Source organism: Vicia villosa, unplaced genomic scaffold (genome assembly GCF_029867415.1).
Source record: "Vicia villosa cultivar HV-30 ecotype Madison, WI unplaced genomic scaffold, Vvil1.0 ctg.000053F_1_1_3, whole genome shotgun sequence".
NCBI lineage: Eukaryota > Viridiplantae > Streptophyta > Magnoliopsida > Fabales > Fabaceae > Vicia > Vicia villosa.
In genome coordinates this window covers 4,160-21,239 of record NW_026704983.1, presented here as the reverse complement: position 1 = coordinate 21,239, position 17,080 = coordinate 4,160, and the positions used below count along the sequence as shown (strand labels likewise).

At 32.3% G+C, this 17,080-nt stretch overlaps 1 protein-coding gene across 1 annotated transcript; it reads right to left on the bottom strand.

Annotated features, from left to right (window-relative positions):
- Positions 1 to 5,958: 5,958 nt before the first annotated feature.
- On the bottom strand, positions 5,959 to 7,446 carry LOC131623157 (bZIP transcription factor 11-like). Its single transcript, XM_058894163.1, has one exon. It carries the CDS (start codon positions 6,805 to 6,807, stop codon positions 6,307 to 6,309), a length of 501 nt encoding a protein of 166 aa, XP_058750146.1. The 5' UTR covers positions 6,808 to 7,446; the 3' UTR covers positions 5,959 to 6,306.
- Positions 7,447 to 17,080: the final 9,634 nt, after the last annotated feature.

The window sequence follows — 17,080 nt, the reverse complement described above, 5'->3', positions numbered from 1 at the left end:
CATAAGACTAAATTCTTCTGGAATAGAGTTGCATATGTGAATGTTCACTATGTGAAAGTGCGTGGTCAATCTGGGGGAATTTGGGTATTAAAGCAGAATGGTAGTAACATTGTAAATGTCGTGCATGATGTCTTTATGGATACAATTAATATCAAGCTATCATTTGGAACTTCCTCTTGGTATGTAATTGAAATTTATGTTAGTCCTGTATACACTTCTCGTCTTGGTCTGTGGCTCCACCTCATTGACCGGAGGAACACTATAAATGGTCCTTGGATGTTGATTGAAGACTTTAACGACATCATTCATTTGAGTGAACAAAAAAGAGGTAATTTTAATCATTTTAGGACAACTGCTTTGTTGAATATCATTGATAAATGTAATTTGTTTGAAGTATACATGATTAATGGAAAATTTACATGGAATAGGCCTTATACTGATAATCGAATGGTCTATCAAAAGCTGGATAACACCATTCGATTCGACAAGACTAGTTTATCTCCAACAGGAGTATGATGAGATCGTTATGCATAACACCAAATTTTTTCATACCAAGATAGTAATCAGGCGAAAGAGAAATAAAGTCCACGACTTTTATCATTCCAAAGGTGTTTTGTCCAATGATGACACTATTCTCAAGGAAGAAGCATTTACTTTATTTAAAGGACTTTTCTTTCCTACATCTTCTATACTTCTCGCTAGTATGGGTCATTCAACTATGACTTCTATCCTGACTGAAAAATCCCAACACTCTTTGACTCAATAGATGACAAGGGAAAAAGTTACTTATGTGTTGAATTAAATGCACCCTTTCAAGGCGTCTGGCACTGATGGATTCTAAGATATTTTATTTAAATAGTTTTGGCATATAGTTAGAGATGACGTTGTCCAACTTATATCAGATGTTTTTATGACATATAGCTTTCACTCCTCTCTTTCAGAGACTTTTATTGCGTTAATTCTTAAGGTAGACTGCCCCCAAAACTTTAAGTAATCCAGGCCCATTCGCTTGTGCAACCCTTTACACATAGTTTTTTTATGGTAAAGGGACAACTAACAATGCCATTATCCTCCCAGAAACAATTCATTCTATGCGTAAATTTAAAAAGAAAAAGTTGACATAGTGTTCAAAATAGATCTTGAAAAGGCATATGATCATCTTAATTTGGATTTCTTTAACTTTTGTTTGAAGCGAAACGAGTTTCCTCCCATTACTATAAAGTTGATCATGCACTGTGCAAGAAGCCCTCTATGTATATTCATATAAATGGGGTATGAATACCAATTTTTTTCTGACTAGAGGAATATGGTAATGTGACCCATTTTCACCATATATCTTCGTTCTCTACATGGAATTCTTGTTGCAGACAATTATTAGAGAAGTTGATGAAGGCCATTAGAAACTTGTTATGTTATCGCATAATTGACCCTCGCAATCGCATTTATTTTCTGTAGATGATGTTCTTTTTTTTCAAGAAGGTTTCTAACTCCTTGGTAGGGATCATTTTTGATATCTTGAATCATTTTTCCATGTTTTAAATCCTTAAAGTGAATGTTGCTAAATCAAAAGTGTTCTTCTCAACTGCCATTAAGAGGACTAAAATGGATTTAATTGTGTCTGACACATGTATCAAGGGAACTCTTACTCTTGAAAATACTTGGGTTTCCTTATGTTGCATGGTAGTATTCAACGCAAAGACATTGAGTTTCTAGAGGAGAAAATCAATCAGAGGTTAAAATCTTGGCAACATAAATAGCTAAAAAAGGCTGGTTGTTTGACTATGGTTAGGTCTGTCCTGAACTCCATTCAAAATTATTATATGCAAGTGGCTTGACTATCTTAGCCAACGCGTGATTTTATTGATAAGATGACTAGGAATTATTTGTGGAAAGGTAATTCAAACTCTAGTGTGCATCTCGTTGGCTAGAATAAAATCCTTAAGCCCAAAAGCTGGATGGTCTTGCAATCCGAAAAGCAAGATAAGGCAATATTTCTATGTTGGGTAAGTTGGTTTGGGGTCTCCGCCGAGATTGTGATTCCCTATGGGTCTAAGTTTTGAGGCATAAGTACATTAGTGAAGAAATGTTCCTTAATATGACAAAGAAACTTGGGTCAGTTACTTGAAATGAAATTATGAAAGCTCTCTTTGATCTTAAAAATGGCTTTGAGTTAAGATTAAAGGGTGATAACTCATATTTCTGGTTTTCCAATTAGTCTAAGATAGGGAAGTTAAATGTGCAGGTTGTGCCTATCCATGATCTGGAAATACGTTGTTGTTTACTTCGATGAGAATTTGAACTTCAATTCATTATATACTAATATTCATCCAGATGTTTGCGAGTGCCTGAAAACACTCCCCATTTGTTTTATTTTTATGGTTCCTGATCGGTTAACCTGAAAAGACCATTTAAATGGTATCTATACTGCTCGGGATGGTTATAACTAGCTCAACAAACTTGAATTTGTTCATAATACAACAGAAAATAATTCTTGGAAATGTGTGTGGTATATTCATGCTCATGTGAAGGTGAATTGGTCTTTTGCGAAGGCTCTTGTAGGAATCACCACTCTCCTACAAGTTGACGTTATTGAAGTTTTATGTTTTAGATAATTTTTTGCTTTTTTCTTTTCCTTTTTTCAGTTGTACAAAAAAATTGCAAAATCTGATGCTACTAATTAATCCAGTACCATACCTTTTCAAAAAAAAATTAATCCAATGCCATATAATTAAGAGTGGTGTTATTTGAACACCTAAATATTGAACCATATTATAACATCGTATAAAAATACATAGTTCATAACAATTGATGTGACAAAAGGAGTGATGATACAAAATTAAAAATATTGTATAGAAATACGATATTGAATACCTATAAAAATGTCTAAATAACATTTATCAATAATTGTACTGACATGTTGATTAAAACCAAAAATGGGTCTGAGACGTCTGCATAGTGTTGGTGATGATTATGAGAGGGTGTACATGCAGGGTACTCCGACGATCAAGTAAGTAGGAACACAAATATGTTTTAGTGTTTCAAGGGAGAGGGTTTATATAATGCCCCCAACGCTTGGTCATTGGTCCGTGTTTTGGGATGGATTATGGATCTAGGCCCAAAATGCGTGACTGTCAGGATTCTAAGAGTAAACTTATGAATCCTAGGAGATTGCTTGAAAATAATCGTTGGTCGGGCAGAAAGATGTTCCTGGTCGACAAAGACGCTTAACGAGTAAGGGTTGCTTCTGCTCCTCAACGGGGAGCAGGATGTTTGGCTTGCAGCTGGTGTAGACATCAAATTAAGGTTACTAATTAAGATTGTCACGTTAAACCAATTCAATAAATATATGTATGGCAACATCAAATTGTAGAAATGAAAATTTAAGTATGAATCATATTATCATTAATATTTAAAGAGGTTTGCTATTGTGACACTAAAAATTAACACTGTATACTTACACCACCAATAATATAGCATAGATATGAGTGTTTTTGTATTAGAAAAATGAAAAAATAGTTATTAAATTTAATAAATAAAACCGTATACATCTACGATGTAAGTGTAACTTCAAGATGTAAGAATATCAACTCTGATATTTAAAAGAAGAAATTCTAACTATTAAATTATTATACAAAAAATAAAAAAATTTAGTAATTAGATTATGATTGACAATAAATACGAGTAATGAGTATATGTATTCTAAATGCAATTTTGGAATTTCTTTCTACTAAAAGAATTTTTTTTAAGGGTTAATACCTATTTTCTCCTGTCATATAGCGTTCGTTTAAAAAACTCTCCTAAAAAAAAGTTGTATGCATTTCTCTAACATTTGAAGATTCTCTCGTTTTAAACTTTTTAAAATTTTGTTTTTAAAACCAACCTTACAATTTGAAAACTCAGCATTTTAAACCCTATAAACTTTAAGATTATATCATTTTAAACCCTCTGGAATATGACAAGCAATGTTGGTTTTACTAAAAAAAAAAATGATAGAGTCCTTCAAGTGGCAAGGTTGGTTTTAAAAATAATTTTTTTACAAGGTTTAAAATGAGAGAATCTTAGGGCAATTCATGCAACTTTTTTTAAGGGAGTTTTTCAAACGAGCCCTATATGACAGGGAAAAATAGATATTAACATTTTTTAATTATTTATCAAACAAGTGTAATTTTCAAAAAAATTGTACAAATAGTATACAACAATAAATAATAAATTTGATAAAATATAATAAAATGTATTTTAAATTTAAAATTTTACCTAATTTATTTTTATAAAATTAATTTATTGGATGAAATTGTCACTATATATATAAACGGTTTGTGTAGTCTATCTTTATTGAGGGGGAAATTCTCATCCCCATATATCCTTGCAAATGATCTTTTAACATTTGACATTTTAAAATGTTATAATTAAATATATGTGTAATTTTTTTTACACTGAAAGTATACTATCGTTAAACTCTTTTTTCAACGGTAAGGATCAACAACACGTTTTTATTTTCTTCTTTGTTTTATTGGGGGGAAATAAAAGATCATTTGCAAGGATATTTTTCTATTGAGATTTCAACCACTCAAACTTTTAATAGTACAAATTACTAATGATTCACTGTGGAGAATCAGATTCCATTTTATTGACGGACAACAATTTTCGTCGGTAGAAGTAGAAAATATTGTAGTACCATTTTTTTAGATTTTACGTACAAGTATTTGACAATGAATTCAGAATATTAACCACCGTCAAATTCAAAAATCAATACCGAGAGGCGAGAATAAACTTTCCAAACAACTTATAAATAATTCTGTAAATCTGATCCGTTGATAGCTGTAAAAAAAATCAGATGTATTAGAAAGTTAATAAAAAAAGACAGTACAAAGTTAATAAAAAAAAGTAATTTATAAGAATAGTGATAAGAAAAGAAGCTTTCATATTAATATACTTGTAGTACAAAGTTCAGAACGAGTACTACTGAAATTGGTCCCCAGTAGTATTATTGAACAAGTACAAACTACGTAGTGTATTAGTGACATAGCCAAAGTGAAGCAAAAGCAGTACCAAATAGAAACAGAAATAAAGTGATATAAATATCATCATAGTGATTGTGTTTTAACAAGTAGTGGGTTCCACTGTGACATTGCATAAAACCAAAAGGCAACCCTACATGTATGTAGTGTTATGCATCTTGAGAAAATTACAAAAGCAAAGGCAAACCCCCACACTTCTACTTATGCACCATTACATATTTCTTTAACTATAAGTCTATGGTTTCTTAGTATGCACCATTTCACCTATTTATAGGACATTAAGTGACATATGGCGAGTTTTATCCAATATCATTATAATCAGAGTTAAATAAGTTTTTAGTCCCTATAAATATTGTAGTTTTTATTTTTAGTCTCTCTCTACCTTTAAGACAACGGTTATTATAAAAAATCCGTTGTCAAAACCAGCTAAAACCGTTGCCAAAATACAGGAGGAACTAAAAATGAAATTACAATATTTATAGGGATCAAAAACTTATTTAACCCTTATAATTATATATATGTATATTTTTTTTATATTTATCAATTGAGTTGATTTAACATATTGTTATATAATTATAGATCGAATTGTAATTATAGGAGATCAAAGTGTGGTCTTCCACAATAAATCTAACGCTAATCACAACATAACCAATTAACGATCAATATTTTTATCATTATCATAATTTTAGTATGTTTATAGTTAAGATGGATGATCTAATTCAATTAATATGTTCTATGTTTATAATTAAGATGGATGATGTAATTCAATTAATATGTACTAGTTAAATTAAATGAGAGTCAAACTCTAATCTAAGGGGCAATATTTATTTATATTTATATGTATTTTTTAAAAATTACTTTTACAATCTCATATTTAATAACAAAAGATTAGTTGGTAAATTATATTATTATGAGAAAATGTAAATAATTATATGATAAATTTAGGAAACTTATAATTAAATTCTTAGTAAAGTTGCAACATTGGTAAAAATATAAGGGTGAGAGACCTTTCCAAGTGCATAAATCATCAAAAACTCCTCCCCTTCTAGAAACTTACATAGACACAAAACCTAATACATTTTTTTACCCAACCTTAATACATCATATATAAAACTTATAATATAATAAATCTAATATATATAAAATAAAAACAATTGACAACTTGACATTACAAAAAAAAAACAAAAACAAATACTAAACACAAAACAAACAGAGGTTGTTACAATCAACTAGCACCAACAAGAACAAACCAAAAGCCAATCACAAATTGCAACCAAACTTCATCAAATCAATACATCAACATATCATTAGAGGTCATAACTGGTTGATTAACAGGAAAAGAGTTCCACGCATCCAAGAATCCACAATCATTGAACAACTGATCCGTTTCCTGAAACAGTGAATTACTCGATTCAATGTATTGGATAATTTCATTGAGTGATTGCAATCTGTTGCTAAGTTCAGCCATCTGAACCCTAAGAATCGCGTTCTCAGATTCAACATTCAGATACATCTGAGTAGTTATCCCTACGTTTGTGGTTATTTGATTATTCTCTTTTTTCAGCTCTTCGATTTGTGCGCTAAGACCTTCCATGTGTTGCTGCTTCTTCATCCTTGATCTTCGTGCTGATTCTCGGTTGGATTGCATTCTCTTCCTCTTCTTTTGATCTGTTATATTCACCTGCATGTGATTCTGATTCATATTCATATTCATATCTCCCTCTGATCCAGATCCAGAGTTCTGAAGAGAGCTTGTACCAGATGAGTAAGCTCCACCGGGAGAAGCCATGTGAAAATTAGGGTTTAAAATCGCAGTTGCGAATTGGATCTTTGATGTCACCGCGACTCAGATCGTGGTAATAGTACTATTTTTCTAACTATAGGTAGTAAATTTGACTAAATTTATAGAATTAATGAAACTAAATTTTAGATTGGAAGGTAATAAAAGCGGTTAAGGGTTAATTCATGAGAAAATATAGAACCAGTATAGGAAAACAACAGAGAAAGATTGGACTAAATGTGTTCTGCGTCTGAGGGAAGAGTTTATCATAGAGATCTCAGAGATTAATTGAGACATCTGTGTAGTTTTTCAATCATTCATAACTATATATGAACAAAGGAAATACAACTGTTTTGTGGGGGTTATGATTTAGGAGCGAGAATTACTTAGAGGGTTTTTAAGGTAGCTATGGATGGTTTATGAGGATGTTATGGATATGAGATGGTTATAACTTATATATATGAAGAAGAAAATTCTTGTTTTAGAATTTTGAAAAGGGTGTCAAAGACTATGTGCTGAAAAGATAAACTCTAGTTTATGTTTGGAAAAGAAAAGATGATAAGAAAGAATAAGAAAGAATATGAAATAGAAGAGGAGGATGGGTTTTGACCAATTTTTAGAGGAGATGATAAGAAGAGAAGGAAAGAGGTTTTGATGGGATTCAGTGGCTGAATTTATAGAAAAAAATGATTAAGGCCAATTGAATTATTGAATTAAAATAATATTAAAAAATGGAGAATGGGTTGGTTTGGTCATAATTAATGGTGTGTAGTGTATAACAGAGATAGAAAAAGACATTGAAAGTGGGGGTAGGAGATCTGTATCCAATGGTTGTAATTTAAAATAAGATATTTTATAATATAATTTGTGATTGAATTGAGTATGGTTGGAAATAGAATTTAATAAGCTGTAACAAGGTGAACCCGTGAGCGGAAAGGAAGGGACCTAGGAAGCATCGTACAGAATGACAATGGCCACTATTACTATTCATGTGCACGCGTACTTGTAAAAGTATAAATAAATTAAAAATTTAATTGAAAAGTTAAATATTCATGTACGTATAAAGTTTGCTTTTCTTTCTTTTATTATTTACAGTATACTTGAATGAAATAAAACATTTTTAAGTTAGACAATTTTTAATAGATTTGATAAATCTTTTAGCCACCACGCGAATTTTCAATTTTGTCATCTGTTTTATAGATGCACATTCGTAATATTTTTTTAAAAAAAAAATATTTTCATTTCGTAGATGCAAATACCGAAGCGTTAAAAAACATAGTACTATTGTATAGTTCAAATCAACTTATTTCATTTCAACAATCCTTTCGTAGATGCATCTACGGAACGTGTTAAAACAGAGTGTTTCGTAGATGTACCTACGAAACATACTGCTATTAGTTTTAAATCATGTTCATTTAACTTCAAAACTCAATTTTTATTACAAAAATACAAAATTAAAGTAATTCATTTTAAAGGCAATAGTAAATGGTAGACAAAAAAAATACATCGTATAAATAAATGTCGGTCATAATGTCAAATACATCATCAAAGTAACATACATAAATAAAATAGAAATACCGAAATCAAAAAAATTACAGGCATCACTACTGTGTGTCGGACATCATTCTGCGCCTCTTTTTTGCCTATGGCCCCGCCTTCGCCTTTGCGTCCATCATGCCTTCTGCTGGCTCTGCCTCTAGCGTCAAGTGCCCCACCAGTCTTGACACGATGTCTACGGTACATAAATGCCTCATGTGTCAGCCTAATCATAACACCCATCACACGTCTCTGCTCAGACCCCTCGGAGAATAAACCATCTGCAAAGGCTACCAGGCCCGTGTCAGCTATTTGACGATACCGAGGAAGAAGATCCTAAGTATGGTCCAACTCATCTTGATGAGTCTGCAGAATCTCCCCGTGGGCTGGTCTGGGCGGATTTCCAAGTGCAGCGGGAAACATGTACGAGTGTGACACTTTGTAGTACCAGGTGATGTACCCCTCGACGCAGCTCTAGTCGTTCTCTGTTCTCGTCGTCAGAGTCTCATCAGGAACCATGTGATGCTCCTAGTCTACAAACACCTCATCTAACCGCCGACGAGTCATGGTGATAAGAGCAGAGACAGTAGGGTCGCGAGGTATCGTCTGTGCGTAGCCAAACTGACGCATGACGCGCTCCGGAAGATAACATACAATAATGGTCGAGCTAGAGGACAACCATCCAGAATATAGTGCTATCTCATAAAACAGAACCGTCTCACGGTGCTCAGCGTAACAGTCATAATGTACGTCCTCGGCAGCCATGCGATCAAGTGCGCTGTAAGGATCTGGCACGTTCCCTCTAAGGGGGCTGAATGCACTGGCACGCGGCAAGAGCTCAGTGTAGGTAGGCATCTCTCCCTAGCCAATAATGTTTGGGAAGTGTTATAGTATCCAAGCCTGAAAAAAACACGCTTAATTTAATATACTATCACAAATATATAATAAGTATAAGGGTATAAGATTGTTACCACCAAAAGGATACAATTGTCTGTCACTGTGCTTGCCTTCCACAGGCATCCCTCTCCGAGTTTATAGTAGTTGTACGTCAGTACAGCCGCTCCCCAGTTGTACTCATGGATACGTGATGTATCCGATAAGTACGTCAGGTAAACGACGTCTGTGTACGACGAGTTCGTGTCCACAAAGAGTTGAGTGCCTATCAAATATAGGAAGTAACATCTCATCGTCCGCTCTCTGTGTATATCCGCCTCTACCTCGTGTCCACAAAGAGTTGAGTGCCTATCAAATAAACAAGAATTTATAAATAAAAAAGAAAATGAAAATGCTCTTCCGTAGATGCATCTATGGAAGTACCTTAGTTTCAAAAAATTATGGTGCTTCCGTATATGCATCTACGGAATGCCCTAACGTTCATCTCTTCCGTAGATGCATCTACGAAAGGTTCTGAAACTCAGAAACTCAACAATGGCGTAAGGCCACTATTTAAGCACTCAAAAACTCCATTTTTGTGGATTGATCAACCGTTGTATACATCAAACATCACCTACATTGTCTCTAAATTATATTTTTATAACTATTCAATCATTTCTACACCTAAATACCGAATTCTAACTCGATTATACAAACACTCTAAAATAATTCGAAAAGTCAAAAACTAATCGATTAAATATGGTTTTGAACTTGATGGAATGTGTTGATAGTTGATGTTGACAATATCGGCCGAACTCGGGAGAAAGAAATGCACTATTGGGGAAGTTTGATTTTTGGGGTTGAGAGAGTATGAGTTTGAGAAGATGAAAAGTGAAGAATGAGGGAGGGAATGGGTCTGGCGCCAGTTTAACGTCAAATTCTTCCGTAGATGCATCTATGGAAGCTTTTGTATGTGCATTTATGGAAGCTTCCGTATTTCCATCTACGGAACAAAACAACGTTTAACAAAAAAAAAAGAATGCTTCCGGAGATGCATCTACAAAAGCCGAGGGGCAATTTTGTCAAATCATTGGTGGGTGAGAGATCCATGGGGTGTAGTTAGAAATTTTCTTTTAAGTTATCTCTAATAAATTAAGTTAATTATTTAAAATATTAAAAAAATTCGTTAAAATAGTTTAATTTCGTTGTATGTTAATAGTTTCACATGAGATAATATACAACAAAAACATATGTTTATAAATGAGGACAATCGTTATTTTGGAAATTTCTTAGGTGGACACATACATAAGAAATTGTTTTACACACAACCAATCACTGAATTTTAATTAATTAAAAAATAAATATTGATTTCTCTCTCTCCTTTATAATCTCAACCACCCAATGAATCCAATTAAAAACAAAATTAACATAAATTTAAAAAGTACTATTTTTTATTGGTTGTTCATAAGAATGTGGATTTAAGGTCGTGTTCATGCAAAAATTGCTCATCTTATAGAGTTGAGTTAAACTTAATCACATTTGTTAACATGAAATCAAAAATCTAATTTAAGATTCGATGAGTCATTTGTTATCAGATTTCTACTATCAGATCATTTATCAATTATTTTCACGCTTCAGATATCTAGATATGAATGAGAGAGATTGTGTTAAGAGTCGCACATCAAATAAATATGACATTATTATCAGGCAAAAGTAAAAACAGTTCACACTCTATACAAACTAATTTTATAAGATTGAGTTAGATTCAAACAGTATTTATACATAAACATCAAACTGTAGAACATCAACATAAGTTTGAATTTTGTAATATTTTATTTATTTGTTTTTAGAAGATGATATTTCAGCGCTATTTAAAAAAATATTAGAATAATTAAATATATATTATTTTATTTATATTAGTAGTATTATAAAGGGAGAAATGTTATTTGTTTATATTTAAATTTAAAATAGAAAATAATTTTACTTATATTTTATTTCAAATATATTAATAGTCATTATGTAAATTATTTGTGGAGTAAATTTAATAAAATTTGAAGGTATTTAAATTAGAGAAAATGTATACTTCTCAAGTGGTGTTACTGTGTACATATACTGAACCTTTTATTTAAGCACCGAATGTGAATAGGTTCATTGTGATACTTTTATTAGCATTATTTAGCATTTGGCGTTTTTACCAAATGGTAACATAGTATGACGTTGATTTGCTACTACTTTTAGGTTGGACCACTTCTTGTTTGTAATTTTTTTTGTCGATAGAATATGCTCTTGGAATCATAGGTAAAGAATGTTAGTTGCAGTTTTTTATTAGAATGAATCATTTCACCTTTTTCTTATTTGCTACTCATAGCAGACGTCTTATAGTGTGTTTGGATTGGCGTCAACTTTTTCACGTTTGCTAAAAAATCACGTCAAATAGCCACGTTTGTGTAGAAGCTACAACATGGAGCTTCTGAAAAATCACGTCCAAAGGACAACTTGCCGTGCGTTTGGAGGCTTCAACGCCAAACCAAACACACTATTAGTTTTTTCTTCTTCTTTATTTCATATTTTTATTCTATATATTTAAATTTAAATTAATAGTGTACTGTTAGTATAAAATATTTTACACAATTAATACATCACAACCTTTAAAAAAAAATACTCGTACTTTATATTTATATATGATCAAATTTATATAAAAATTAACGATTACGATTTCAATGACAATTTAAATCGGCTTGTGTATTTTTATTAAAATCTTTAAATTAAATATACGACCAATCAGCATTGGTGATTGTTGAGTGAGTTGCAAAACTTTTTGACTTTGTCAATTTCAACTTTTGATTTTTGTTTTGCCATGAATAAATCTTTTTGAAGCTTGCATAAAATAAAGAGTTTTTATATTGTAGGACTCTTATTTCTTAAACATGCTTTAAAATTTTCATATTTATAATTTTTAAGTCGTAAATTATTATTTTAAAATATTCCTAAAATACTTGTTACTTATTTTTTATTAATAAAATTCTATTTACCAAATTTTATTTATTTTTTTTATGATTAAACCGGTTTAAAAATTGAAATATAGAGATTAATTTTGTAAATGAAATTAAATAAGGATTAAAACGGAAATTTAGCATAAAATCTCTATCCGACGTAGGATTGATTTCGCCTTTGCGTACATCGAGATTGAGCTTATCATAACTCTTCGACGCCGAGGTCAGAATATCTTTGTGGATTCTTCTCCTGATTCTTTTTGCTTCTTGTAGATTCACATTTATAGTGGTTGATATTCCTCTTTCGTCGTGATAGACTATCTTTAGTTGGACTGTAGAGACAATGATGTAAAACTCTCTAGAATTCATTTGAAGGGGCTTTTACATTGTATCACAAGGAACAAAAGAGTCATCGTTCTCTTCCTTTTTCCTTCCCCAACTGACACTGTCAGATCTATTGCTCCACCAGATGGACACAAATTCTCCCGATGGAGACCTAATTATTCCAGTTCGTCTTCGTGAAGAATGTTACAAGAACTTTTGTCATCTATTAGGAGTTCGTTGCAATTAGATCAACTACAACGTCTACAGTAACCAGAGGTAGATCAAAGTTGGAGATTCTGTCGACCTTTTCCAAATCTAAGAACCCTAACTTTGATCGGTCGTTTTTTCGAAACTCTGAACTAGTATTCAACAAGAAGCAATTGAAAGGCAGTGAAGTGTTGGATGTGGTGACACTCCTAAATATGTCGATTGGCGATGAGACATGAGGAGTTGGATGTGGATATGTCTTCTTGAACATCTTTGGAAATGTTACAGTCTATGCTTACTCGCTTTTGGTATGAAACCTTTTTCGTGTGGAACCTTATTTTGCAGGTAATAGACCTTTAATCAGGACATCAGCTTTTTGATGATGACAAATGTAAATGACAACTATTAAGGTCAACCATAAGGACAATTGATGATAACTCAAGCATCGTGCTTAAGCGGTTAAAAATGCAAACCCAAGTAATATGGTTTGATGAACTTGACTATTCAAATAAGGCAAGCAAAAGTGGAAAATACCTAAAGCATCAAGTGATCTCAAGTAGTGTCAACACATTAGATAATATCTGACAAAAAGTTTGTAGAATATGAGTTAATCTCCCGACTTAGTAAGTGAGTAGTGAACTTATGTAAGCAAAGGGCTTTTCCGTAAAAATATATGACTATAAACACACCCACACACACACACTAAAACCTTTTTTTTCCGAATATCTTTATCAAAAAAAGAAAACATCTTTAAAAATGTCTCGGATTTGTACCAGATGAGTACTTAGGAGCTGAGGGAATAGCTAGAGGGAAAATTTTGATTCATCTAATCAATTAGGACTTTGGTCTAATCGATTAGCTTAATTTAAAATTACACCCTAAGCCATTAAGATAGCGCCTTAATGATGTGCAACGACCATATATCTTAAATGTCCATTTTGGGAAATTATAATTGATTGTTTTTGAAATCTAATAGATTAACATTTTCATCTAATCGATTATCTAACGGTAAAAATAATTGAATGCAATTTCCGTTTTGGGGACACCTATTGTCTATAAATAAAGGCCTTATTTATCATTTCAAATCATCCAGAAACAGGTTTTGGACACTACCTCCTCTCTCTCTCTCTCCCTATGTTTTATTTTTTACTTTCTCTCACTAGATGTTATAGTCAAATGCTTTTGTGAGAAAAGTCTCTTTGTGAGTGAGGTTATTTGTGTAATTCTAGAAAGATAGAATTGTAAAAATTCACCAAGGAAATGTTTTATACATACCTTGGTTGAATACTGTCCAATTAGGGATTATTTATGGTTAGAAGCTAAACTTGATAAAAGCTTTGGTTGAGAATTGTGTGATCAGTTCCTATTTTTGTTGACGATTACCGTTATAAAAATCTTCCTTTGGTTCTTGGTTAGCCGGTTAAAACCAAGATTGGTTAAAGATTACCCGTAAAATCTTCCTATGTTTGAGATTAGCTCGGTTAAAATATCAGAGGTTATGGTTTATCCTGTTAAAGCAAAAATTATTGAGCTCCAATTTTGGAACTTGAAGACTAACGGCTAAAAGGTCAGTGTTCGTGGAAAGGAGACCATCTGCTTTAATCCGCAGTTTGGAAGGAAGCTTGGTCACTTCACTCTCAACAATATTATGGATAAAAGACGCAAACGCCCATATCTATCATCTTGTAATATTTTGGTTGAAGGTCAACCACCATTTCCTTGTATAAGGGGGTTTGCGAGCCTTTCCTACTAAAAGCTCTCGAGTATTATTGAAAACTCTTAAGACTAAGCCTTGGGGAGAGGAGTAGGTCCTTTTGATTTGATCGAACCTCTATCATTTTGCGTGTTCTTCTTCATTCATTAACTATTTAATTTCTACTATTTAATTTTCGATGCTTAAATTTTTAAAAATGTTTTTAAAATCTGATTTTAATTGTCAAAAGTTATCAAAACCATGTTTTCGCAAATCACACAATTCACCCCCTCTTGTGTGTGAAGTCTCACTTCCAACACTCCGGGTTGAGAAATAATTGTTCTTGATGGATACACGAGAATCATAAGTTGATTCCCGCATATGGCACCATTGTTCAGTTTCGGAACCAGAAATGTGTAAAGTCGTAGAAGCTGTAGCGGAGGAGAGCTTATGATACGATAGAACAGGGGGAGGGGGTGTACCTGCAAGATTAACACTCTAACGCTCAAGTCGGTATGTGAACGATAAAAGAGTATTCAAATTTTGTTTGAAACTTGTTACCTTAAATGGCGTTATCTCGCATATATAGAAGAGAGGAATAACTGCCTTGCTATCTCCCTGGCTTGGAATACGGAGGACTGTTGGGTGCATTGGAGGTACAAATATCCTGTTGCCTGGTCTCTTAAGGTCCAGTGATCAGGAGAATATTCTAGAAACTTAATAAACACTTGACTTGGATCCAAGACATCACGTATCGTGGTGGTCAGTCTAAAAAGAGAATATCTTTAGTATTTTTGTTATATTTTACTCTTGTTAAGGTGTTATGATTCTTTACTATCGAGTCATTTGCTTGAGAATTTAAAATTTATTTTTCTCTTTGCCCAATTAAGTTTAAGTCGAAAATGATTATTTAATATGAATTTTTCATAAAGTGTGTAGACTAAAGCAAGAGAAAGTAAAATATTATTCTAGAAAATTAGGAGAAATTATGGAATTATTATATGAACTGATAGATGTTCAATGATGTTGAAATGCACATTAATATGAAGTGAATAAATTCAGTAAATATAAATATCTTTTAAGCATTTGGTAGTTTGTCGTCACTTACTTATATTTTTATTTGAAAGATAATTTGTTGAATCATTATTAGGATCAATTTTTTGTTTTTTTAAATTTATTTTCAAGCAATACATTTTTTTTAAAAATGACGATTTGATTTATCTTTTAAATTTAAATATTATCAGAGTCTTTCAATTATGACTTGTGAAAATATATATAACTATTTAAATGCTTGAGAAATTTAATTTTTTTAATCGCACAAGTTAAAAAGTATTTGAAGAGGAATCTTCAAAGTTCTTTGAGAATATGAGTTTGGGGAGAGATATGGTTAAAGAACAAAATTGAATGAGAAAGAATTGGTTCTAAAATAATTCATAAAGTTACTATTAATATAATAAATTTTGACCCCCACAATAACATTATGGTTCTTTCTCTCAAGCAAGTTGATAAATTGATTTGTGAAGATCAAACTCAACACCCTTAAGAACTAGGTGTTCGTGGGTTTTTTGGCGAACAATCACGTGTTTGATTATATTGTGAGATTAACTAAAAAATTCTCGGAAGAAATATGTGCAATATTGAATGCACGAGAAAGTGTGTTTACGAACAGCTTGTGCACGTTTGCACAAAGACAAAAATGGCATGAACCTTAATTGAAGAAGAGTTTGGATGAAAGCAATGAATGAAAAGTGAAATAAATAACATTAAATTATAATGTGCAGTAAATGACATTAACGTAAGATTTTTCCATTTAAGGAAACATCAGGACAACTAAAATAAAAGGGACACAGACTCGTACATGTTACTCACAAACTGTTTCGCTCTTTGGCTCGGGTACTCCAGTTCTATAGAGAGATGTAGGAGTATGTTATTTATACTACTCTAATGATAATCGTCGACAACGGGTGATCTCTAAAAGATCATATACGATTCTCACTATTTGAACATCCATGTTCTGACTTGCTTTCCCGCGTCTTCAAATAAAAACTACTAAGGAATTGGATGTCATGTTGATAACTGTCTTTCAAATTGCTTTGAAATTTCTATCAGCCTTCAATCCTATCTGATTCAATTCCATTAACGTTTTTTTTTCAAAGTGCTTCCTTGCATGCCTGATACTGGGACTTATAAAATTACTATAAGTACTAGACGACTAGTGACCTTGTCGAATCCAACCATTACGTTGAAATCCACTTTTCGAGATTTCATACATGTTTAGAGGGGGGAGTGATATTAATCGTATGGATTTGTTCTTGAGATTCTTCCAAACCAAGCTTATCAGGCTTTGTCAAACGCTTCTAGGTCGACGTGTCTGATAAGTTGAAGCTCATTCTGTCGAAAGTCCTCAATACTTGTCATTTTTTAACGTTTTCATTTGTTGACTGCCTAGCATTCTATGTTGACTTTCTTTAGCTAGAATTTCTAGACTAATAGTAGGTCGGTGACAACAATCGTACTGGTCTCATTCGATATATGAGGTGAATTAGATTGTAAAAATGAAATCTAAAGATAAATAACATTCGAATACACGCCAAAAAAATTATGGTATACAGTAGAAACTCTTTAAATTAATATTCGGTAAATTAATAAACTCTCC